We start from the raw sequence: 24,691 nt of genomic DNA, 5'->3' as shown, positions 1-24,691 counted from the left end.
GCCCTGAGAGTGGAATCTCATAAAGTGGAGGCTGAGTCCGCTTTGAGAGCTAACCCCAAAACCCCCAGAGAGGAATACCTCACTCTATAATCTGTACTACTATTCAGCAACCGCTAATACTAAATAACTCTCCGACATTCTCTTCAGATCATCACCGAACAATTTATTTATCTGATGGTGAGCAAATTAACTAAACTATTAAACTGAATAAATCCCTTCAAACTATTCCCAAATTAAACAAGATTCTAATAAAATGCTGTTCCAATAAATGTAAGTCTTACTCATTAACAAAATTAGCCTTCAGTCACTCTCTCAATTACAACCAGGTTTTGTCTCTTCCAGAATATTCTGGGCCCTTTCTGTTGATTCTTCTGTCTGGAACTTCATTCCTCTTTGTCCCTGCGCTAGCGAGACGATGCTTTCTTTAAGACACAGATGAAACTATGAGAGACAGTGATTCTCTCTTTGTCTCTCTCTCTCTCTGTCACTCTCGCGGGAGAGAGAGAGACAAAGAGACGGAACGAGAGCGGGAGACGGAGACGGAACGAGAGCGGGAGACGGAGACGGAACGAGAGCGGGAGACGGAGACGGAACGAGAGCGGGAGACGGAGACGGAACGAGAGCGGGAGACGGAGACGGAACGAGAGCGGGAGACGGAGACGGAACGAGAGCGGGAGACGGAGACGGAACGAGAGCGGGAGACGGAGACGGAACGAGAGCGGGAGACGGAGACGGAACGAGAGCGGGAGACGGAGACGGAACGAGAGCGGGAGACGGAGACGGAACGAGAGCGGGAGACGGAGACGGAACGAGAGCGGGAGACGGAGACGGAACGAGAGCGGGAGACGGAGACGGAACGAGAGCGGGAGACGGAGACGGAACGAGAGCGGGAGACGGAGACGGAACGAGAGCGGGAGACGGAGACGGAACGAGAGCGGGAGACGGAGACGGAACGAGAGCGGGAGACGGAGACGGAACGAGAGCGGGAGACGGAGACGGAACGAGAGCGGGAGACGGAGACGGAACGAGAGCGGGAGACGGAGACGGAACGAGAGCGGGAGACGGAGACGGAACGAGAGCGGGAGACGGAGACGGAACGAGAGCGGGAGACGGAGACGGAACGAGAGCGGGAGACGGAGACGGAACGAGAGCGGGAGACGGAGACGGAACGAGAGCGGGAGACGGAGACGGAACGAGAGCGGGAGACGGAGACGGAACGAGAGCGGGAGACGGAGACGGAACGAGAGCGGGAGACGGAGACGGAACGAGAGCGGGAGACGGAGACGGAACGAGAGCGGGAGACGGAGACGGAACGAGAGCGGGAGACGGAGACGGAACGAGAGCGGGAGACGGAGACGGAACGAGAGCGGGAGACGGAGACGGAACGAGAGCGGGAGACGGAGACGGAACGAGAGCGGGAGACGGAGACGGAACGAGAGCGGGAGACGGAGACGGAACGAGAGCGGGAGACGGAGACGGAACGAGAGCGGGAGACGGAGACGGAACGAGAGCGGGAGACGGAGACGGAACGAGAGCGGGAGACGGAGACGGAACGAGAGCGGGAGACGGAGACGGAACGAGAGCGGGAGACGGAGACGGAACGAGAGCGGGAGACGGAGACGGAACGAGAGCGGGAGACGGAGACGGAACGAGAGCGGGAGACGGAGACGGAACGAGAGCGGGAGACGGAGACGGAACGAGAGCGGGAGACGGAGACGGAACGAGAGCGGGAGACGGAGACGGAACGAGAGCGGGAGACGGAGACGGAACGAGAGCGGGAGACGGAGACGGAACGAGAGCGGGAGACGGAGACGGAACGAGAGCGGGAGACGGAGACGGAACGAGAGCGGGAGACGGAGACGGAACGAGAGCGGGAGACGGAGACGGAACGAGAGCGGGAGACGGAGACGGAACGAGAGCGGGAGACGGAGACGGAACGAGAGCGGGAGACGGAGACGGAACGAGAGCGGGAGACGGAGACGGAACGAGAGCGGGAGACGGAGACGGAACGAGAGCGGGAGACGGAGACGGAACGAGAGCGGGAGACGGAGACGGAACGAGAGCGGGAGACGGAGACGGAACGAGAGCGGGAGACGGAGACGGAACGAGAGCGGGAGACGGAGACGGAACGAGAGCGGGAGACGGAGACGGAACGAGAGCGGGAGACGGAGACGGAACGAGAGCGGGAGACGGAGACGGAACGAGAGCGGGAGACGGAGACGGAACGAGAGCGGGAGACGGAGACGGAACGAGAGCGGGAGACGGAGACGGAACGAGAGCGGGAGACGGAGACGGAACGAGAGCGGGAGACGGAGACGGAACGAGAGCGGGAGACGGAGACGGAACGAGAGCGGGAGACGGAGACGGAACGAGAGCGGGAGACGGAGACGGAACGAGAGCGGGAGACGGAGACGGAACGAGAGCGGGAGACGGAGACGGAACGAGAGCGGGAGACGGAGACGGAACGAGAGCGGGAGACGGAGACGGAACGAGAGCGGGAGACGGAGACGGAACGAGAGCGGGAGACGGAGACGGAACGAGAGCGGGAGACGGAGACGGAACGAGAGCGGGAGACGGAGACGGAACGAGAGCGGGAGACGGAGACGGAACGAGAGCGGGAGACGGAGACGGAACGAGAGCGGGAGACGGAGACGGAACGAGAGCGGGAGACGGAGACGGAACGAGAGCGGGAGACGGAGACGGAACGAGAGCGGGAGACGGAGACGGAACGAGAGCGGGAGACGGAGACGGAACGAGAGCGGGAGACGGAGACGGAACGAGAGCGGGAGACGGAGACGGAACGAGAGCGGGAGACGGAGACGGAACGAGAGCGGGAGACGGAACGAGAGCGGGAGACGGAACGAGAGCGGGAGACGGAACGAGAGCGGGAGACGGAACGAGAGCGAGAGACGGAACGAGAGCGAGAGACGGAACGAGAGCGAGAGACAGAACGAGAGCGAGAGACAGAACGAGAGCGAGAGACAGAACGAGAGCGAGAGACAGAACGAGAGCGAGAGACAGAACGAGAGCGAGAGACAGAACGAGAGCGAGAGACAGAACGAGAGCGAGAGACAGAACGAGAGCGAGAGACAGAACGAGAGCGAGAGACAGAACGAGAGCGAGAGACAGAACGAGAGCGAGAGCGAGAGACAGAACGAGAGCGAGAGCGGGAGACAGAACGAGAGCGAGAGCGGGAGACAGAACGAGAGCGAGAGACAGAGACAGAACGAGAGCGAGAGACAGAGACAGAACGAGAGCGAGAGACAGAGACAGAACGAGAGCGAGAGACAGAACGAGAGCGAGAGACAGAACGAGAGCGAGAGACAGAACGAGAGCGAGAGACAGAACGAGAGCGAGAGACAGAACGAGAGCGAGAGACAGAACGAGAGCGAGAGACAGAACGAGAGCGAGAGACAGAACGAGAGCGAGAGACAGAACGAGAGCGAGAGACAGAGACAGAACGAGAGCGAGAGACAGAACGAGAGCGAGAGACAGAGACAGAACGAGAGCGAGAGATAGAGACAGAACGAGAGCGAGAGACAGAGACAGAACGAGAGCGAGAGACAGAGACAGAACGAGAGCGAGAGACAGAGAGAGAAACAGAGAGAGAGAGAAAAAAAAAGACAGACAGAGGCAGAGAGAGGCACAGACAGAGATACAGTGAGAGACAGAGAGAGAGAGACAGAGATACAGTGAGAGACAGAGAGAGAGAGACAGAGATATAGTGAGAGACAGAGATACAGTGAGAGTCAGAGATATAGTGAGAGACAGAGATACAGTGAGAGACAGAGATACAGTGAGAGTCAGAGATATAGTGAGAGACAGAGATACAGTGAGAGACAGAGATACAGTGAGAGTCAGAGATACAGTGAGACAGAGAGAGCTAAGAGCTGTTATCTCTGGCAGGTGGCAGTCGCTCTTCCTCCTTTGACCCCCTTTCCCCTTCTTTTATACCCGTGATGACATCAGTATTTCCTAATCTGGTCCCAGATAGTCAAAATCATCAGATTTAAATTTAATTAAGTTTTTGGTGTCTGATTCAAACTGATTGGCTGAATTCAAAAGCCTGTTAACTTGGTAAAAACTGCTACTTAGCCCCTTGACAAAAATGTTTCAGTTTGAGCTCTCTGCGTACTTGCATTTTTAATCCCTAAGCACAGAAAACGCACCACCTTTTCACAGGACCATGCAATGCTTTCCCCCCGTTACAATATTACAAACACCAAATTCTAACTTCCTAACTCCCCAGTCCACAATTACTCCACCCAACTCCGCAACGGAGAATGATGGGGTGTAGGAGGGGGCAGTCGAGAGAGAAAGACGTGGAGAGGTGACCCAGGGTAACTGTGGCCCCTAGTGCAGAGTGTCAAATGTAGCTATTCCTGGGGTAGGCCACGGTGACACCATTCCAGAGTCTGATCACACACCCAGAGACACAGGAGACAGATAGGGGTGCAACAACACCCATTCCGAATTATGAGTCGCCCTTATCCAGCTCCGGGGTGGGAGCGGGTTGGGGGGCAGAGTGGGGGGCAACACACGGTGCCAGGGATGTAACCTGCTGCCAGGAGGGAGTGGGGAGGGGGCACACTCACATGTTTGGCTGGTTCCTGGTCTCTCTGCAGGCCTTGTCCTGTATATCCCAGGCGCAGTACGGGTCTCTGGACAAAACACATTCCCCGCAGCTCAGATAAGCGGAACAGTTAGAGAGAGGCACCTGCAGCACTCCGATGGATGACCCAATGTACAGAAATCCCTGGGGGGAAGAGAGACAGAAAGCGCAGAGAGGGGGTCACAAGCTTTCGCGTGAGCACCAGCCACAGAGAACCATTAACAACCACATCTATCAGAGTAGAGTTTCCTCTACACTGTCCCCCCATCAAACACTCCCAGGACGGGTACGGCACGGGGTTAGATACAGAGTAAAGCTCCCTCTACACTGTCCCCCCATCAAACACTCCCAGGACAGGTACAGCACGGGGTTAGATACAGAGTAAAGCTCCCTCTACACTGTCCCCTCATCAAACACTCCCAGGACAGGTACAGCACGGGGTTAGATACAGAGTAAAGCTCCCTCTACACCGTCCCCCATCAAACACTCCCAGGACAGGTACAGCATGGGGTTAGATACAGAGTAAAGCTCCCTCTACACTGTTCCCCCATCAAACACTCCCAGGACAGGTACAGCACGGGGTTAGATACAGAGTAAAGCTCCCTCTACACTGTCCCCCATCAAACACTCCCAGGGTAGGTACAGCACGGGGTTAGATTCAGAGTAAAGCTCCCTCTACACTGTCCCCCATCAAACGCTCCCAGGACAGGTACAGCACGGGGTTAGATACAGAGTAAAGCTCCCTCTACACTGTCCCCCATCAAACACTCCCAGGACAGGTACAGCATTTGGAGAGATCTTCAATACAGGGTTGGTGCCAGTTGCTACCCTGTTGCTCCATGGCTGTAGATATCGAAGTGAAGGCACCGATTTGAACCTGTGCACAGACCTACCTGTCTACTGGGCAATCGGACAGCACCTCTCCTCCCTCGCCAGTGGAGGTGGAGGTGATCTGAGACACCCTGACTTACCAATTGGCCAACGGCTAGCTCTCGGGCCACCCCACACTTTCACAACTGACGGGTTAAGGGACGCGGGGTGAGGAGGGGAGGGTGCTGACCTTATTAGCTGACAGCACCAGGCTGTAGACGGTCTGCGGGCTCGGGAAGAGTTGGAGCTCCTCGATGATGTATGAGGCGGCCTTCACACGCAGGGCTTTGTGCAGGAAACCACGGGCTGGGGAAGGAAGAGAGCAGAGTGAACTCAGCGGCACAGAAACTCAACAGAATCCGGGGATGGATGGGCTGACTGATGTACGAGGAGAGATTGATGAGTTTAGGATTGTTTTCGCTGGAGTTCAGACAAATGTGGGGGTGATCTCATAGAGACTTTATAAAATTATAGAATTTATAGAATCCATACAGTGCAGAAAGACGCCATTTGGCCCATCGAGTCTGCACCAACCACAATCTCCCCCATAGCCCCATGTATTTACCCTGCTAGTCCCCCCCACACTAAGAGGCAATTTAGCATGGCCATTCTAGCTAACCTGCACATCTTTGGACACTAAGGGACAATTTAGCATGGCCATTCTACCTAACCTGCACATCTTTGGACACTAAGGGACAATTTAGCATGGCCAATCCACCTAACCTACACATCTTTGGGATGTGGGAGGAAAGTGGAGCACGCGAAGGAAACCCACGCAGACACTGGGAGAACGTGCAGACTCCACACAGATAGTGACCCGAGCAGGGAATCGAACCCGGGTCCCTGGTGCTGTGAGGCACTGTATCACCAGGCAGGAAGGTGCCATTTCCTACCCACAGATGGTTTAACAGTACTGACAAATCAGTCTATTTGAACCGAGGCGTCTGTGAAATACCTGCTTCCGTTTTTAGCTTTCATAGATCAGGATATGAAACTTGGTTGTGTGCAGGCTCTGCCGTCTGCGATGTGGGCCCAATCCTCCCTTTCGTTTCTCTCGCTCTTCAGGCAGGCACACCGAGAACGAGTGCCAGCGAACAGCGACAAGGGTTGGCTTGGTATTTCCAGGAATTGGAAGGTGGGCAGCACAGTGGGTTAGCACTGCTTCTTCACAGTGTCAGTGTCCCGGGTTTGATTCCCAGCTCGGGTCACTGTCTGTGCGGAGTCTGCACGTTCTCCCCGTGTCTGCGTGGATTTTGTCCGGGTGCTCCAGTTTCCCCCCACAGTCCAAAAGAATTGCAGGTTAGGCGGATTGGCCATGCTAAATTGTATCTTGGTGTCCAAAGATGTCCAAATGATGCACTGGGGGGTTATCCCTTTGGAGGGTGTGTGGGTTAGGGTGGGTTAGCTGTGCTAAACTGCCCTTTAGTGTGCCCGACCAGCAGTGTGGCGACTTGGGGATTTTCACAATAACTTCATTGCAGTGTTAATGTAAGCATATTTGTGACTCAGATGTACCTACCTGTGATGAGGAACATGACCTTGTGCTTCACTGAGTTGGTGGAGAGGACGGTGTCCACTGCTATCTTCACGTACTGCTCCTTCAGGTTCACTAGCTGTGGCCTCTTTCCAATGGGCTGCACTGCCTCATTCATCATAAAAATGTCTTTCACAAGGTTCAGTGTTGAATCCATGGAAGGCTCAGTGTTACACTGCAGGAACGACAGTCATACAGGAAAGAGGTGAGAGGCAGAATATAGTTACTCTGTATCTAACCCCGTGCTGTACTTGTCCTGGGAGTGTTTGAAGGGGGACAGTGTAGAGGGAGCATTACTCTGTATCTAACCCCGTGCTGTACCTGTCCTGGGAGTGTTTGATGGGGACAGTGTAGAGGGAGCTTTACTCTGTATCTAACCCCGTGCTGTACCTGTCCTGGGAGTGTTTGATGCGGGGACAGTGTAGAGGGAGCTTTACTCTGTATCTAACCCCGTGCTGTACCTGTCCTGGGAGTGTTTGATGGGGGGACAGTGTAGAGGGAGCTTTACTCTGTATCTAACCCCGTGCTGTACCTGTCCTGGGAGTGTTTGATGCGGGGACAGTGTAGAGGGAGCTTTACTCTGTATCTAACCCTGTGCTGTACCTGTCCTGGGAGTGTTTGATGGGGGGACAGTGTAGAGGGAGCTTTACTCTGTATCTAACCCCGTGCTGTACTTGTCCTGGGAGTGTTTGATGGGGGGACAGTGTAGAGGGAGCTTTACTCTGTATCTAACCGCGTGCTGTACCTGTCCTGGGAGTGTTTGATGCGGGGACAGTGTAGAGGGAGCTTTACTCTGTATCTAACCCCGTGCTGTACCTGTCCTGGCAGTGTTTGATGGGGGACAGTGTAGAGGGTCAGGGGTGGTGAGTAGTGGTATGTGGGCTCCCCTGGTTATCCAGAAGTTAGAAGTGGTTTTAATTCTTCTGACATTTGGTCTAATTCAGGTGGAACTATGTGAAGTTTGCAGTTGAAGTCTCCCTTTTGGACAGTTCCCTTCACAGGTTAATCACCCAAAGGATATTTGCATTTCTGGGCAAATTATCTCACCTGGGGCTCTCCGAAGGGATAACCCCCCAGTGCACCATTTGGATGCTCCCCGATCATAGAATCCCTACAGTGTATAAGGAGGCCATTCAGCCCATCGAGTCTGCACCGACCACAATCTCACTCCGGTTTCCTCCCACAGTCCGAAAGACGTGCTGGTTAGGGTGCATTGGCCGTGCTAAATTCTCCCTCATTGTAACCCGAACAGGAGAGTGGTGACTAAGGGGATTTTCACAGTAACTTCACTGCAGTGATAATGTCAGACAACTTGTGACACTAATAAATAAACTTTTACTTTAACTCTTTTGGACTGTGGGAGGAAACCGGAGCACCCGGAGGAAACCCACGCAGACACGGGTAGAATCTGCAGACTCCACACAGACAGTGACACGAGGCTGGAATCGAACCCGGGTCCTTGGCGCTATGAGACAGCGGTGCTAACCCACCGTGCCACCCCTGATGATTGAGGTTGCTCAGAAGCAATCTGTCCTTTAAGAAGGAATGTGGCCTCGCAGAATTGGGATTCTGAATCCGCAGGTCAGTGTTTCACTATTTATTTGCGATGGAAGGGTCCTTTTTAAGCGGCAAGGAATGTAACTCACGGCACCGGGTCTCGGACCCGGACTGTCAGGATATAGTGACCAAGTCAGCGTCTCCCTGTTCAGTTGTTTGTACTGCCCTTTGAAGACCTCCTGAACGTCAGGCAACGCGAAGGCACAGACCGCGGTGCTGTCGGAGACGCCACGGAACCTAAAACACAAGGAAAAGTACGGAGGATGTTAACAAAGTGAGATGGGAGCCGCGCAAAATCCTTTCACGCAAAGGCAGACCGAGATGGATAATCAGTTTCGCGGCGGGGGTGGGGGGGGGGGTGGTTGGAGGGAGGAATTAGCGGGGTAAATACGTGAGGTGACGGGGATAGGGCCTATCTATGGGAGAGGTGGTGCAGACCCGATGGGCTGAATGGCCTCCTTCTGCAGTGTACGGATTCCATGAATCTATCTGTGGCCAACACCCTCTACATGATGGGCGTCACTGCTTCTATGTACAGGGTATAATCTCTCTCGAGTGACACTCCCACATGACATACACCTGCAGGACGCACCACCAGGGAGCTTGTATTCGAAAAAGGTCCACATTTTAGGCTTCATTAAAACCATGGGTTAGGGGTGAGGGGGTGGGGTGGGGCGGGTGAATTTATCGTCCCTTCGAGATTTCACCCACAACAATCCAGATTCTGCGTCCATTTTCAGAAATAAAATTCACGTCTTAATTAAAGTCCCGCATTCCTAAACAGAATTTGGTGTTTTAACCTTCGACTTTCTGCCGGTTTGTTTGGCCAGTGTCTGGCGCGTGGCGGACTCGCACTCTGTTTCCCCCCTCACGTCGGCACAGTGGGTTAGCCAGGGATCCGGGTTCGATTCCCGGCTCGGGTCACTGTCTGTGTGGAGTCTGCACATTCTCCCCGTGTCTGCGTGGGTTTCCTCCGGGTGCTCCGGCTTCCTCCCACAGTCCGAAAGACGTGCTGGTTAAGTACTAAATTCTCCCTCGGTGTAACCCGAACAGGAGTGTGGCGACTAAGGGGATTTTGACGGTAACTTCATTGCTGTGTTAATGTAAGCCAACTTGTGACACTAATAAATAAAACTAGAAACTCAAAATTCTCCCTCAGTGGACCTGAACGGGAGTGCGGCGACCCGGGGATTTTCACAGTAACTTCACTGCAGTGTTAATGTAAGCCTGACTTGTGACACTATTAAATAAACTTTATCTTATTCTTATCTTTAACGGTTCGCACACAATGTCTAATGAGTGATGCACAACACCCACTGGCTGCTTCTAACTTATTACTCTTCCCGTTCCAATTACGCCTCCAATAACGGCTGCCAGACATGACTCAGCCACCAGCATCTAACATGTTCGATGGGACAACCCCACCCACACTCAACAGCCAAGCAGAGAGAGCGTTGGGCTTACCACTGTGATCTGAAGATTCCATAAAACACTGACCCCTCCTCATCCTTGGAGACAAACATATCCTGGAGCACGTAGAAGGGGAACTGGTCCTCGGGGAGGTAGCACAGTAGCTGGGCCTTGAGGAAGGTGGTCCACCGTTTCTGCAACACTCGCTGTCCACCGACATCGCTCTGGGCGGGGAGGCCAAGCTCAGTTAGTTTGGGCAGAATCAGAAATACCTTAGAAAACTTTGTGTGATTTTTGGGTCATTACGGGGGTGGTGGGTGGGGGGGGGGGAGCAGTTAAGAACACATTGTTTGTGTGTCTTGAGTTACATGTCAGCCAGACCGGCAAAAAACTTTTACTCCAGGAATAATTCCACTAACAAATTCAAGTTAAAAGATGTATTCATGACACGATTTAAGTATAAAAGGAGATTTACAAGGATGTTGCCTGGATTGGGTGGCATGCCTTATGAGGATAGGTTGAGGGAGCTCGATCTTTTCTCCTTGGAGAGACGAAGGATAAGAGGTGACCTGATAGAGATGTAGAAGATGTTGAGAGGTATTTGATCGGGTGGATTCTCAGAGGCTTTTTCCAAGGGCTGAAATGGTCGCTACAAGAGGGCACAGGTTTAAGGTGCTGGGGAGCAGGTACAGAGGAGATGTCAGGGGTAAGTTTTTCACTCAGAGGGTGGTGGGTGAGTGGAATCGACTGCCGTCGGTGGTGGTGGAGGCAAATTCAAGAGGGTCTTTCAAGAGACTTCTGGATGAGGACATGGGACTTAATAGAATTGAGGGTTATAGGTAAACTTAGTAGGTGTGGATATCATCGGCACAACTTGTGGGCCGAAGGGGCTGTTTGTGCTGTAGTTTTCCCATGTTCTATGTTCTTAAAAATGAAACAGTTTAACTCTTAACCATGAAGTAATCTTTCAAAGTGAAAAGAAACAAACACTTAACTTCTAACTTATCACTACTTCAGTTCCAATTAAGCAATCTTTCTCTTATACACGTAAACCCCGCTTTTAAAATACTTGCATACTTGCTTTAACCTTTGTTACAAGCTTGTGTGCAAGATTACAGGGGAGCAGGTTTCCATCCTTAAAGGACACAAGTGAACCAGATGGGGTTTTTCCGACATTTGATAATGGTTTTGTGGATATCGTTCGTCTGTTTTATTCCAGGTTTGTCTTGCATTCAAATTTGCAGTGGAGGCATTTGAACTCAGGCACCTGGGTCTTTACCCTGGGTCTTTGGATTACAAGGCATAGAATCATACAGTGCAGAAAGAGACCTTTTGGCCCATCGAGCCTGCACCGACAACAATTCCACCCAAGTCCTGTCCCTGTAACCCCATGTATTTACCTTGCTGGTCCCCCTGACACTAAGGGGCAATTTAGCACGGCCAATGTACCCTAACCAGCATGTCTTTCGGACTGTGGGAGGAAACTGAAGCACTCGGAGGAAACCCATGCAGGCACGGGGAGAATTGCAGACTCCATACAGACAGTGACCTGCACAGAGCCGAGAATTGAACCCGGGGTCCCTGGTGCAGTGGGGCAGCAGTGCTAAACCCCACTGTGCCGTCCCCAGTGAGTTTCCTCACATTTAAATCAAAATAGAAAGTTTTTGGGACCTAGTCAGGCTTCATGCTGTGTCTAACGGGGTAAGGAGTCTGACAACACCAGGTTTAAGTCCAGCCGATTTATTTGATAGTAAACTCACAAGCTTTCGAGCTAACCTCTTTGTCAGGTGAATGGAGAGTTCTGGCCTCAGACAGAACGTATAACAGCACACACAGTTTACAGATTACTGATTAGAATGCGAGTCTTTACAACTGACCTGCTATTCAAGTCTTAAAGAGGCTGACAATGTGAGTGGAAGGAGCACTGAGCACAGGTTAAAGAGATGTGTATTGTCTCCAGACAGTACAGTAAGTGAGGTTTTGCAAACCCAGGCAAGTCTTGGGGGTTACAGATAGTATGACATGAACCCCAGATCCCGGTTGAGACCGTCCTCATGTGTGCGGAACTTGGCTATCAGTCTCTGCTCAGCGACTCTGTGCTGTCGTGTGTCGTGAAGGCCACCTTGGAGAACGCTTACCCGAAGATCAGAGGCTGAATGCCCATGACTACTGAAGTGTTCGCCAAAAGGAAGGGAACAGTCTTGCCTGGTGATTGTTGAGCGATGCTCCTTCCACTCACATTGTCGGCCTCTTTAAGACTTGAATAGCAGGTCAGTTGTGAAGACTCGCATTCTAATCAGTAATCTGTAAACTGCCTGTGCTGTTATATGCTCTGTCTGAGGCCAGAACTCTCCATTCACCTGACGACAGGGCAAACATCGTCAAGACTTCTTACTGTGTTTACCCCAGTCCAATGCCGGCATCTCCACATCGTGTCTAACAGGCTCAGTGCAGTCACAGGGTAGCTATGTGTTAGAACGTAACGATGATAACACTGGATCTCATAGAATCATAGAACCCTACAGTGCAGAAAGAGGCCCTTCGGCCCATCGAGTCTGCACCGACCACAATCCCACCCAGGCCCTACCCCATATCCCTACACATTTTACCTGCTAATTCCTCGAACCTACACATCTCAGGACACTAAGGGGTAATTTTAGCATGGTCAATCAACCTAACCCGCACGTCTTTCAGACTGAGAGGGGAAACCGGAGCACCAGGAGGAAACCCATGCAGACACGGACAGAACGTGCAAACTTCATACAGACAGTGACCCGAGTCTGGGAATCAAACCCAGGTCCCTGGCACTGTGAGACAGCAGTGCTAACCCACTGTGCTACCATGCTGCCTGTTGTAGTGCAACCAATGGTGATGAGCTGTGAAGGTCAGCTGACCCAGTAAACTACGTAGCCAATGACAAACTGATGTGGTGACCAGCTGACTCAATATAAATAAGAATATGTTGGGAATTGGGGGTGGGGGGGAAGCTTGGATTGGCCCAGGATGAGGCCTTGTGTGATGGGAGTAATGAAGTTTCTTTGTTGAACCTCAATCTTTGATTTATACATTGGGGTAAGTCTTTAATTGCCTAGAATTGGGAGTTCCTTCTGGTGGGTCAACAGAGCAAGCAAGGGTGATCCGCCTCTGAACAGATAAGGCGTTCCTCCAAGGGGTACACTTTTGTCTGGAACACGGTATGCTTCCATCAGAGTTGGCCCACGGGGTGTGGCGGACTTTGCCACCCTCCAAAGAGGCAACGCCATTGCTGAGGGACCTGCCTCACCTTGCACACTCGGGCTACCAAAGACAGGCTCATCCTCTGCAGCAGGTCCGGCTTGTGTCTGGTCTCGGTGAAGAAGAAATAGATCTTGTCGCCCTCGCTGTCCGGCATGAAGGTAGAGCCCACAAATATCGGGTCTGTTGGGAGAGGGGAAGAGATTGTCGGGAAGGTGACTGTCAGCAGATGAAAATTTTCACATGTTCCAGAGTCCATGGCTCAAATCTCAACCATGCTGCCCCCCTGTCTCAACTAAATCCCCCTACCCTTCCAGGGACCATATCCCTCTGTTCCCATCCTATTCATGTATTTGTCCAGATACCCCTTAAAGCTCACTGTCATATCTGCTTCCACTCCCTCCCCCGGCAGCGAGTTCCAGGCACCCACCATCCTCTGTGTAAAAAATCTGCCTCGTACATCTCCTTTAAACCTTGCCCCTCGCACCTTAAACCTGTGCCCCTTAGTAACTGACTCTTCCACCCTGGGGGAAAAAAGCTTCTGACTAACCACTCTGCCCCTCATAATCTTGTAGACTTCCATCAGGTTGCCCCTCAACCTCCGTCGCTCCAGTGAGAACAAACCAACCTCCAACCTCTCCTCATAGCTAATGCCCTCCCTACCAGGGCAACATCCTGGTAAATCTTTTCTGTATCCTCTCCAAAGCCTCCACATCCTTCTGGTAGTGCGGCAACCAGAACTGAACACTACATTCCAAGTGGGGCCTCACTAAGGTTCTACAAAGCTGCAACACCAAGCAAGGGTTAATGCCACCCTGCTGTGAATCCGATTCTCTCTTAACCATCACCCTTTCCTCTTTAACAGGAAAGCCACTGGCGTTGCAATGACTGGCGAACTGTTCCACACAATCCGGCATCCTCTTTAATCACATCGGTGAAGCCAGCCGCAGGACGAGCCCTGCGTATTTCAGGGGAAGCTCGACCGTTAGGCTGAGGGAAGGAAACATCTGCAAGAGCCAACATCCTTTTCAGACGGGGCAGGCAGGGGTGGCACGATACGGGTTGTGAGCGAGACGCCTCAGTCGGTACAAAGGGGCACTGATCTGTAACAGGATCTGTAACCCTGGGTGGCACAGTGGGTTAGCAATGCTGCCTCACAGCGCCAGGGACCCGGGTTCGATTCCTGGCCTCGGTTCACTGTCTGTGCGGAGCCTGCATGTTCTCCTTGTGTCTGCCTGGGTTTCCTCCGGGTGCTCCAGTTTCCTCCCACAGTCCGAAAGACGTACTGGTTAGGGTGCATTGGCCGTGCTAAATATCCCCTTAGTGTCCAAAGATGTGCGGGTTAGGTGGATCGGCCGTGCTAAATTGTCCCTTAGTGTCCAAAGATGTGCAGGTTAGGGTGGATTGGCCATGCTAAATTGTCCCTTGGTGTCCAAAGGTGTGTAGGTTAGGTGGATTGGCCGTGCTAAATTGCCCCTTAATGTCCAAAGATGTGCCGCTTAGGGGGGAGTGGCCGTGCTAAATTGTCCCTTAGTGTCCTGAGATATGCAGGTTAGACACTGGGGAGAAATTTAGCATGGCCAATCCAGCTGCGTAGCGCGCAAGACGCAATACTTTTCACTGTATCCCAAAATGCATCACCTCGCACTTATCTAAATTAAACTCCATCTGTCATTCTCCAACCCACTGGCCCAATGGAACGAGATTGCAAAGAAGGTGAAATGCCAGTTTGGTCAATTGAACCAGGGCAGGACTTACTCAGTTAATGGTAGGGCGTTGGGGGAGAGTTACAGAACAAAGAGATCGTGGGGTACAGGTTCATAGCTCCTTGAAAGTGGAGTCACAGGTGGACAGAGTGGTGAAGAAGGCATTCGGCATGCTTGGTTTCATTGGTCAGAACGTTGAAAACAGGAGTTGGAACTCAGTAAGTCCTGCCCTGGTTCAATCGACCAAAATGGAGTTTCACACTCTCTACAATCTCGATCCATTGGGCCAATGAGTTGACGAATGGCAGATGGAGCTTAATTTAGATAAGTGCAAGGTGATGCATTTTGGAATACAGTGAAAAGTATTGTTGAAGTTGTACAAAACATTGGTAAGGCCACACTTGGAATGCCATGTATAGTTCCGGTCACCCTATTATAGAAAGGATATTATTAAACTAGAAAGAGTGCAGAAAAGATTTACTAGGATGCTACTGGGACTTGACGGGAATTTCCTGCTTTTAGACCAGCGCAGCTGGAGAATTCCATATGTAGCTATCGTTGCTTGATTACCTTACATGCCCAAGTTATAATTGGACACGATACCCTTATGTGTGCATGATGTAACCTTCATCAATAACTGCGAGTGGATAGAGATAACTCAAATATTTTGATTGGAATCGGCTTTACGAAAGGTTTTTTTTTTAAATGATGCAGCTTACTGCTTCAGTGATTTAATGGGGGGTAGAACTAAGGTGTGGCAGTCAGGCAATAAGTGTTTTTCCCTTGGGCTTTCAATTTTGTCTTTGGAAACAGTTTAGCAGTAAGCAAAGCAGTCTCTCTCTCTCGCTCTGTTCTTCTCTTTGTTTAGTTCTGCCTGAAGGAAGCTGTGTTTTGGGAAACAGATTTGACTACAACCTCTTCTGAGTTTCTCCATGAGTATTTCCAGCATTCAACCCAGGAGGCAGGATTCATGTAAAGGCTAGGCATTAACATATGCTGCATTGTGTTTACTTGGAGGGTTTTTGCATACTGGATGGTGGCTTTGGTCGGAACACATTAGAGATAGAACATAGAAAAACTACAGCACAAACAGGCCCTTCGGCCCACAAGTTGCGCCGAACATATCCCTTCGTACTAGGCTTACCTATAACCCTCTATCTTACCCAGTCCCATGTACTCATACAAAAGTCTCTTAAAAGACCCTATCGAATCCACCTCCACCACCGTTGCCGATTCCATGCACGCACCAGCCTCTGAGTGAAAAACGTAACCCTGACATCTCCTCTGTACCTACTCCCCAGCACTTTAAAAGTTATACATTATCCTGGTTGTTGTGCCTGCTGTTCGTAGTTGTTACAAGTTCTTGCTAAGTGTCTGACTATACATAAATTAAGAACAATATTCTTAACTAAACTTTGGAGTGAAATCTCGTACGCTCAGCCCAGCCAAATTCAACGTAAAACATTACAGGTCAGGTGAGCTTCATAGAACACCTTGAAATATCCGACCTGACTTGTAACACTAATTACCTGTGATCGAATTTGAAACTATAATTGCTTGTGCATTTCTGAATGTGTCACTCTGATCGGGTCTGGGTTCCTGTGGCGCTACGGTCGTCAATAAAGCATCTGTGACTTTGGCCAGAACTCTATCGGTACACCCACGGGGCGAGCTTGGAGGACGGTATTCTCACTGGCCTTGCTCAGGATTGTACAAACCTCGGCTGTAAAATTCAACCCTTTGTCTGGCCACTTGAGGAGGCCGATAGTTTTAACTACAACAAGAAGGAAAGCGCTGTACCAGCCCCATAATAGGTTCTGCCCCCCTGAACTGCAGACATTCCTGCTCCTTCAACCTTGGATCAATAAAGCCTACCTTGTAACCAGTTAAAAGATGGTTCGGTTTTCAATGCCACTCGGTGTCCGAGGGTGCGGGAGATGATGGACTGGGTCCCCTGGAAGTTGTCCGTGGTCCCTGTATACAGCTCACCATCTGGGCAGAGAAAGAGGTGTTGGAGAGACACTTTAAACTACACAGCAACTTCCCACCCATAAACAACTCAAAATAGCCCTGGAGGAATGATTAAGAATTACCCCCAAGGGTTCAAACTACGGCCCCGGTGCAGGCTAGGCGGGTCTGTCCCTGTTCTACTTGATCTTTTCAGTACATGGAAGTTAAAACCTCCTCGATTATCAACCATTCCCATTCTTTGCTCTATACTTTTTCTTGCCGTGTGCATACGGTTGGAGCATCTGCACATCAGCCCCATAAAGTGGCCAGGGGCCTGGGTTCAATTCCCAGCTCGGGTCACTGTCTGTGTGGAGTCTGCATATTCTCCCCATGTCTGCGTGCGTTTCTTCCGGGTGCTCCGGTTTCCTCCCACAGTCCAAAGATGTACAGGTTAGGTAGATTGGCCATGCTAAATTGCCCCTTAGTGTCAGGGGATTAGCAGGGAAAGTATGTGGGTTTACGGAAATAGGGTCTGGGTGGGATTGTGGTCGGTGCAGACTCAACGGGCTGAATGGCCTCCTTCTGTACTGTCGGGATTCTATTCTGTAGAGTCATAGAGGTTTACAGCATGGAGACAGGCCCTTCGGCCCAACGTGCCCATGCTGCCCCTGTTTTTAACCCCTAATCTAGTCCCAATTGCCTGCGCTTGCCCTCTATACCCATCTTACCCGTGTAACTGTCTAAACGCATTTTAAAAGATAAAATTGTACCTGCCTCTACTACCACCTCTGGCAGCTTGTTCCAGACACTCACCACCCTCTGTGTGAAACAATTGCCCCTCTGGACCCTCTCCCCTCTCACCTTAAACCTGTGTCCTCTAGTTTTAGACTCCCCTACCTTTGGGAAAAGATATTAACTATCTAGTTGATCTGTGCCCCTCATTATTTTATAGACCTCTCAGCCTCCTACACTCCAGAGAAAAAAGTCCCAGTCTATCCAGCCTCTCCTTATAACTCAATCCATCAAGTCACTGCAGTGTGGTACTCACCAACCATTGTGGCGGTTAATTTCAGACTGGGGTCAAAGGGACAGCGACCTTTGCCCTCCTCAGTTAGAGGGTCACCATTTGAATCAGTCAACAGCGAAAAGGTTCTGACGTCCTGAAAGACAGGGAAACATGTGACAGTGTGTGTGTGTGTGTGAGAGAGAGAGAGAGAGAGAGAGAGAGAGAGAGAGAGAGAGAGAGAGAGAGAGAGAGAGAGAGAGAGTGTGTGTGTGTGTGTGTGTGTGTGTGTGAGAGAGAGAGAGTGTGTGTGTGCGTGAGAGAGTGTGTGTGTGCGTGAGAGAGTGTGTGTGTGCGTGAGAGAGTGTGTGTGTGCGTGAGAGAGTGTGTGTGTGCGTGAGTGAGTGTGTGTGTGAGAGAGAGAGAGAGAGCGTAAGTGAGTATGTGTGCGAGTATGAGAATGCCTATGAGATAGAAAGAGTGAATGTGTGTAAGTGCAAATATTTTTATGAATGTGTGTGTGGGAAGTGTGGGTGTATCTGAGCGTGAGTGAAAAATGCACAACACACGCTCACATACAAACACACATGCACGAATACAAACATACACAGGCATGCTCACATGTGCACGCACACACATGCATGTGTACGCAGATGTGCACACACACACATGCACACACACACGTATGCACAGTAAGAGAGCAAAACAGTGATACATTAAAGGGAGGACAGAAAGTACAGTGCGACTCACACACTTACACTGAAACACCGAGATAGACAGAGAGAAAGTGGGAGAGAGATAAAGAGTCAGAATCACAGGAGGAAGTGGTGTTCAGTAGGACACACAGAGATGCAATGAAACAGAGCTCGGGAAAGAGAGACACACAGAAGGAAAAGGGAAAGTCAGATAGAGAGAAGTAGACCAACATACTGAGAGAGTGAGAAAGAGAGAGAGAGAGAGAGAGAGAGATAGTGGGGATAGGATAAAGACAGAGATGCACAGGAGGAAGCAATTTACAGTGAGACACACACACTTATATTGAAACACGGAAAGAGAGAGAGGCAGAGAGATAATGGAAGAGGGAAGCAGCGTACAGTGGGACACACACAGATGCAATGAAAGAGACTGAGGGAAAGAGAGACATGCAGAAGGAAGAGGGAAAGTCAGATAGAGAGATGATGTGTAGATGCTGACGTTGGACTGGGGTGGGCACATTAAGAAGTCTCTCAACACCAGGTTAAAGTCCAACAGGTTTATTTGCAATCACGAGCTTTCGGAGCGCTGCTCCATCATCAAGTGAGCGGAGAGGTAGATTCACAAATACGGCACATATAGAGGCCAAGACACAATTACAAGATAATGGTTCGAATGCTGTCTGTACCTGTAAAGACTCGATTATCTGTAAAGACTCGCATTCCGTCCATTATCCTGCAATTGAGCCTTGGCCACTCTACAGTGTTCATTATCCTGCAATTGTATGTTGGCCTCTATGTGCCATGTCTCTGAAACCTACCTCTTCACTCACCTGATGAAAGGGCAGCGCCCCGAAAGCTCATGATTCCAAATAAACCTGTTGGGCTTTAACCCGGTGTTATGAGGCTACTTACTGTGCCCAGATAGAGAGAGGCAGACCAACACACTAGTGAGAGGGAGTCAGGTAGAGACTGGTCATGGAGAAACACTGAGCAGGTCTGGCATTGGCAGGAGTTCTGCGGGGTGAACGCTGCACTCTTTGTGGCTCTTACAATGTAGGCACAGGTGGGGCTGAATGCGTAGGTCCCACAGGTGTAAATGTGGCTCTCATTCACCGGTAGCAGGACACGGATAAAGTTGGAGCAATCTCTCTGTCGTGAAGAGTAACAGGAGACTTGTGTTAACATAAGACCATAAGACATAGGAACAGAATGAGGCTCACTGAGCTTGCCCCGCCATTCAAACATGGCTGATATTTTTCTCATCCCCCATTCTCCTGCCTTTTCCCCATAACCCTGATCCCCTTATTAATCAGGAACCTATCTATCTCTATCTTAAAGACACTCGGTGACCCGGCCTCCTCTGCGGCAAAGAGTTCCACAGATTCCCCACTCTCTGGCTGAAGAAATTCCTCCCCATCTCTGTTTTAAAGGATCGTTCCTTTAGGCTGAGTTTGTGCCCTCTGGTTCTAGTTTTTCCTACTAGTGGAAACATCCTCTCCACGTCCACTCTATCCAGGGCCTCGCAGTATTCTGTAAGTTTCAATAAGATCCCCCCCTCATCCTTCTAAACTCCAACAAGTACAGACCCAGAGTCCTCAACCCGTTCCTCATCCGACAAGCTCTTCATTCCAGGGAGCATTCTTGTGAACCTCCTCTGGACCCTTTCCAAGGCCCGGCACATCCTTCCTTAGATACGGGGCCCAAAACTGCTCACAATACTCTAAATGGGGTCTGACCAGAGCCTTATACAGCCTTAGAAGTCCATCCCTGCTCTTGTATTCTAGCCCTCTTGATATGAATGCAACTGAAGTATTCTGTCAGTCTGTACATTCACAGAGGCAGGAGGAATAGGCAAAATGATCCGTAATCCCACTTTATTTCCGGTAGATCTGACAATGGCATTCCTGCCTCTCTGGAACCACCTGGCAATACTCAGACAATCTGAATCAAGGACAATGGACAGTGACCAGGGAGGCTAGGTTTTGCCCTCTGACCCAGCACGTCCAGTCCCCAAGCAGGGTACAGCCAAATAATGTAAAGTTTATTTATTAGTCACAAGATGGCCCAATGGTTAGCACTGCTGCCTCACGGCGCCAGAGACCCAGGTTCGATTCTCAGCTTGCGTCGCTGTGTGTGTGGAGGCTGCAAGTTGTCCGCGTGTCTGCGTGGGTTTCTTCCGGGTGCTCCAGTTTCTTCCCACAGTCCGAAAGATGTGCAGGTTAGGGTGAATTGGCCATGCTAAATTGTCCCTTAGTGTCCAAAGATGTGCAGGTTAGGGTGGATTGGCTGTGCTAAATTGTCCCTTAGTGTCCAAAGATGTGCAGGTTAGGTAGATTGGCCATGCTAAATTGTCCCTTAGTGTCCAAAGATGTGCAGGTTAGGGTGAATTGGCCATGCTAAATTGTCCCTTAATGTCAGGGGGACTAGCTGGGGTAAATGCATGGGGTTATGGGGATAGGACCCGGGTGAGATTGCGGTTGGAGCAGACTCGGTGGGCCGAATGGCCTCCTTCTGCACTGTAGGGATTCTATGATTTTATGATTCATTGACACTGCAATGAAGTTACTGTGAAATTCTCCTCGTCGCCACACTCCAGCGTCTGTTCGGGTTACACCGAGGGAGAATTTAGCACGGCTAATGCACCCTAACCTGCCCGTCTTTTGGACTGCGAGAGGAAACCGGAGCACCCGGAGGAAACCCATGCAGACACGGGGAGAATGTGCAGCCTCCACACAGACAGTGACCCGAGCCGGGAATTGAACCTGGGTCCCTGGCACTGTGAGGCAGCCGTGCTAACCCACTGTGCCATCATGCCGCCCCGACCACTGTGCCACCGTGCAGATCCCAGGATCACCCACAACCCTTAAGATGCGGGAAGGGGAATATCAGAAGCAGCTCGGGGAGAGCTGGGAAGTCCTTGCGGGGTCAGTAGGGCCTCCTCTGATCAATGGAGGGGCTGCCAGCACACTTCCAGAGTGCCTCGGAGTCTCGCGCATTATCGAGACATTTTGACAGACGCTTCATAAGAGCAAATCCAGGAGGTTAACATAACCAAAAGGTACCCCGCCCCCCGCCGCTGCCAATACAATACCACCGTCCCAATCCCACCCGCCATCACTGAGCCTATCTCTTACTGATCCAACCGCTGAGGCTTGAGCCAAGGTGCAGACCCCGTTGCTCGCCTAGTGAGGCCTGAGTGTTGCTCCTGTTCACAGCCCCTTCTCCCCTCCTACACCCTGCACAGTTTTATATGGCGTTACAGCGCCCAGAAGGGCCAATCTGACTTTCTCCCTGCGACACAGTGAGGAACCGGGAAGCTCTATCCCAAGCCTTAGAAACATGGAAGATAGGAGGAGGCCATTCAGCCCTTCGAACCTGCTCTGCCATTCATCACCATCATGGCTGATCATCCAACTCAATAGCCTCATCCTGCTTTCTCCCCATAACCTTTGATCCCATTCGCCCCCCAGTGCAATATCCAGCCGCCTCTTGAATACATTCAATGTTTTGGCATCAACTCCTTCCTGTGGGAATGAATTCCACAGGCTCACCGGATGAAGAAATATCTCCTCACCTCCCTCCTAAATGGTCTACCCTGAATTCTCAGACTGTGACCCCCTGGTTCTGGACTCCCCCCACCATCGGGAACATCCTCCCTGCATCTACCCTGTCTAGTCCTGTTAGAATTTTAAAAATCTCTGAGATTCCCCCCTCGTTTGTCTGAACTCCAGCGAAAACAATCCTAACCTAATCAATCTCTCCTCGTACATCAGTCCCGCCATCCCCGGAATCAGCCTGGTAAACCTTCACTGCACTCCCTCGAGAGCAAGAACATCCTTCCTCAGAAAAGGAGACCAAAACTGCACACAATGCTCTAGGTGCGGCCTCACCAAGGCCCTGTATAATTGTAACAACACATCCCTGCTCCTGTACTCAAAACCCCTCGCAATGAAGGCCAACATACCATTTACCTTCTTTACTGCCTGCTGCACCTGCATTCTTACCTTCAGCGACTGGTGCACAAGGACACCCAGATCCCTCTGCACACGCCCAATTACAGCCAGTCTTTCCTGCTGCCGTCAGACTTTTGAATGGACCTACCTCGCATTAAGCTGATCTTTCTCTACACCCTCGCTGTGACTGTAACACTACATTCTGCACTCTCTCCTTTCCCTCTCTATGAATGGTATGCTTTGTCTGTATAGTGCACAAGAAACAATACTTTTCACTGTATCCCAATACACGTGACAATAATAAATCAAATCTATGTACTCTATGAACAGTATGCTTTGTCTGTGTAGCGCACAAGAAACAATACTTTTCACTCTATCCCGATACACATGACAATAATAAATCAAATCTATGTACTCTATGAATGGTACGCTTTGTGTAACGCACAAAAAACAATACTTTTCACTCTATCCCGATACACATGACAATAATAAATCAAATCAAGTCAAGCCTGCTTCACCTCTTTGCTTTTGCCTTTGAAGGAACAATCCTGAATTTTCTGCTCCGTCGCATTCCAGCGTAGCTGCGAGAAAGAAAGCAAAGTGAAGCGAGGTTAATAGTGTGGGAGATGCGCCTGACAGGAGCCTCCCCGTCTGCCACTCCTCAGCTTCAGTTGCACCTGGGGAGGGCGGGTGTGATGATACTGTGCCTTTAAGAGGTGTACTTACATCAATTTATATCATGAGTGGTCTGTCTAAAGCTCAGCTACCTGTTACAGTTCAGGTCAGAAGCGTTCTGTGGAATCCGTCTGGATCATAAGTTTTGTACTTTTTGAATTTGGCTGGGGTGAACATGAGATGGTTCACTTTCGGTATGATTCGAGTGATCCACGAGGGAGCTTTTATCCAACAAAGTTTATTTAAGAGTACAGTTAACACACATAAAAAGAAAATTAGCAGTAACTTTTACCAGACAGCGGGACGGGAGGGGTTACAGACTCGCTGCAAGCCATGCAATGCAATCTTGCTGCTGTCCACACAGGGCAAGGTGAAATTTCACACAGATTTCCACCCTCACAGCCCAGCTGCCAAACAGGAAAAAAACATGAAAACTGGGGCATCTTAGCTATTTTTAGTAAGTTATCAGGACATTTAATGAGCAAAACAAGGCTATCAGGACACCTGGATATAGAACAGGAGATAAAGTTAAAGCTTATTTATTAGTGTCACAAGTAAGGCTTATATTCACCGCAATGAAGTTACTGTGAAAATCCCCCTAGTCGACACACTCCTGTTCGGGTTACACTGAGGGAGAATTTTAAGTTTCTAAGTTTATTTATTAGTGTCACAAGTCAGCTTACATTAACACCGCAATGAAGCTACTGTCAAAACCCCTAGTTGCCACACTGCAGCACCTGTTCGAGTACTGGGCTTGCACAGTGGGTTAGCACAGCTGCCTCACATCGCCAGGGACCCAGGTTCAGTTCCTGGCTCGGGCCACTGTCTGTGTGGAGTCTGCACGTTCTCCCCATGTCTGCGTGGGTTTCCTCCGGGTGCTCCAGATTCCTCTCACAGTCTGAAAGACGTGCTGGTTAGGGTGCATTGGCTGTGCCAAATCTTTCCTCAGTGTACCCAAACAGGAGTCTGGCAACTAGGGGATTTTCACAGTAACTTCATTGCAGTGTTAATGTAAGCCTACCAGTGACTCTAATAAATAAACTTTAAACTTTAAAAGTGAGGGACTATTTAGCATGGCCAATCCGCCTAACCTACACATCTTTGGACACTAAGGGACAATTTACCATGGCCAATCCGCCTAACCTACACATCTTTGGACACTAAGGGACAATTTAGCACGGCCAATCCACCTAACCTGCACATCTTTGGACACTAAGGGACAATTTAGCACGGCCAATCCACCTAACTAGTGTGTCATTTGGACTGTGGGGGGGAAACTGGAGTGCCCAGCAGAAACCCACGCGGACATGGCGGGGAGACTCTGAGAGGCAGCAGTGCTAACCACTGCGCCACCCTGTCACCTACAACTTTAATCCACACAGATAAAGAAACCCAAGCGCAAGTTGGACTTCTGACAGGATTGGAGAATCCCTGCCTTAATATTCCGTCTACCAAAGGCAGCATCCATGCTCCCCGATTCACTAGGGTGATG

General features: G+C 50.7%; 1 protein-coding gene across 1 annotated transcript in view; it reads right to left on the bottom strand.

The window, feature by feature from the left end:
- The window catches only part of LOC145339337 (semaphorin-4B-like), a 55,390-nt gene that overhangs the window by 5,731 nt on the left and 24,968 nt on the right, over positions 1 to 24,691 (bottom strand). Inside the window, exons 4-13 of the mRNA XM_080183762.1 lie at positions 23,043 to 23,105; positions 19,622 to 19,720; positions 17,922 to 18,033; positions 16,799 to 16,915; positions 13,267 to 13,400; positions 10,038 to 10,207; positions 8,663 to 8,810; positions 7,002 to 7,191; positions 5,673 to 5,788; positions 4,596 to 4,756 (exon numbers count right to left, since the gene is read on the bottom strand). Coding sequence (XP_080039888.1) covers positions 4,596 to 4,756; positions 5,673 to 5,788; positions 7,002 to 7,191; positions 8,663 to 8,810; positions 10,038 to 10,207; positions 13,267 to 13,400; positions 16,799 to 16,915; positions 17,922 to 18,033; positions 19,622 to 19,720; positions 23,043 to 23,105 — 1,310 coding nt within the window. The remainder of the gene's footprint in view (positions 1 to 4,595; positions 4,757 to 5,672; positions 5,789 to 7,001; positions 7,192 to 8,662; positions 8,811 to 10,037; positions 10,208 to 13,266; positions 13,401 to 16,798; positions 16,916 to 17,921; positions 18,034 to 19,621; positions 19,721 to 23,042; positions 23,106 to 24,691) is intronic.

The sequence above is a fragment of the Carcharhinus amblyrhynchos genome, unplaced genomic scaffold (assembly GCF_965287045.1).
Source record: "Carcharhinus amblyrhynchos unplaced genomic scaffold, sCarAmb.v2.hapA scaffold_408, whole genome shotgun sequence".
NCBI classification, from domain to species: domain Eukaryota; kingdom Metazoa; phylum Chordata; class Chondrichthyes; order Carcharhiniformes; family Carcharhinidae; genus Carcharhinus; species Carcharhinus amblyrhynchos.
The sequence above is the reverse complement of the archived record's forward strand: the minus strand, read 5'-3'. Positions and strand labels throughout refer to the sequence as shown.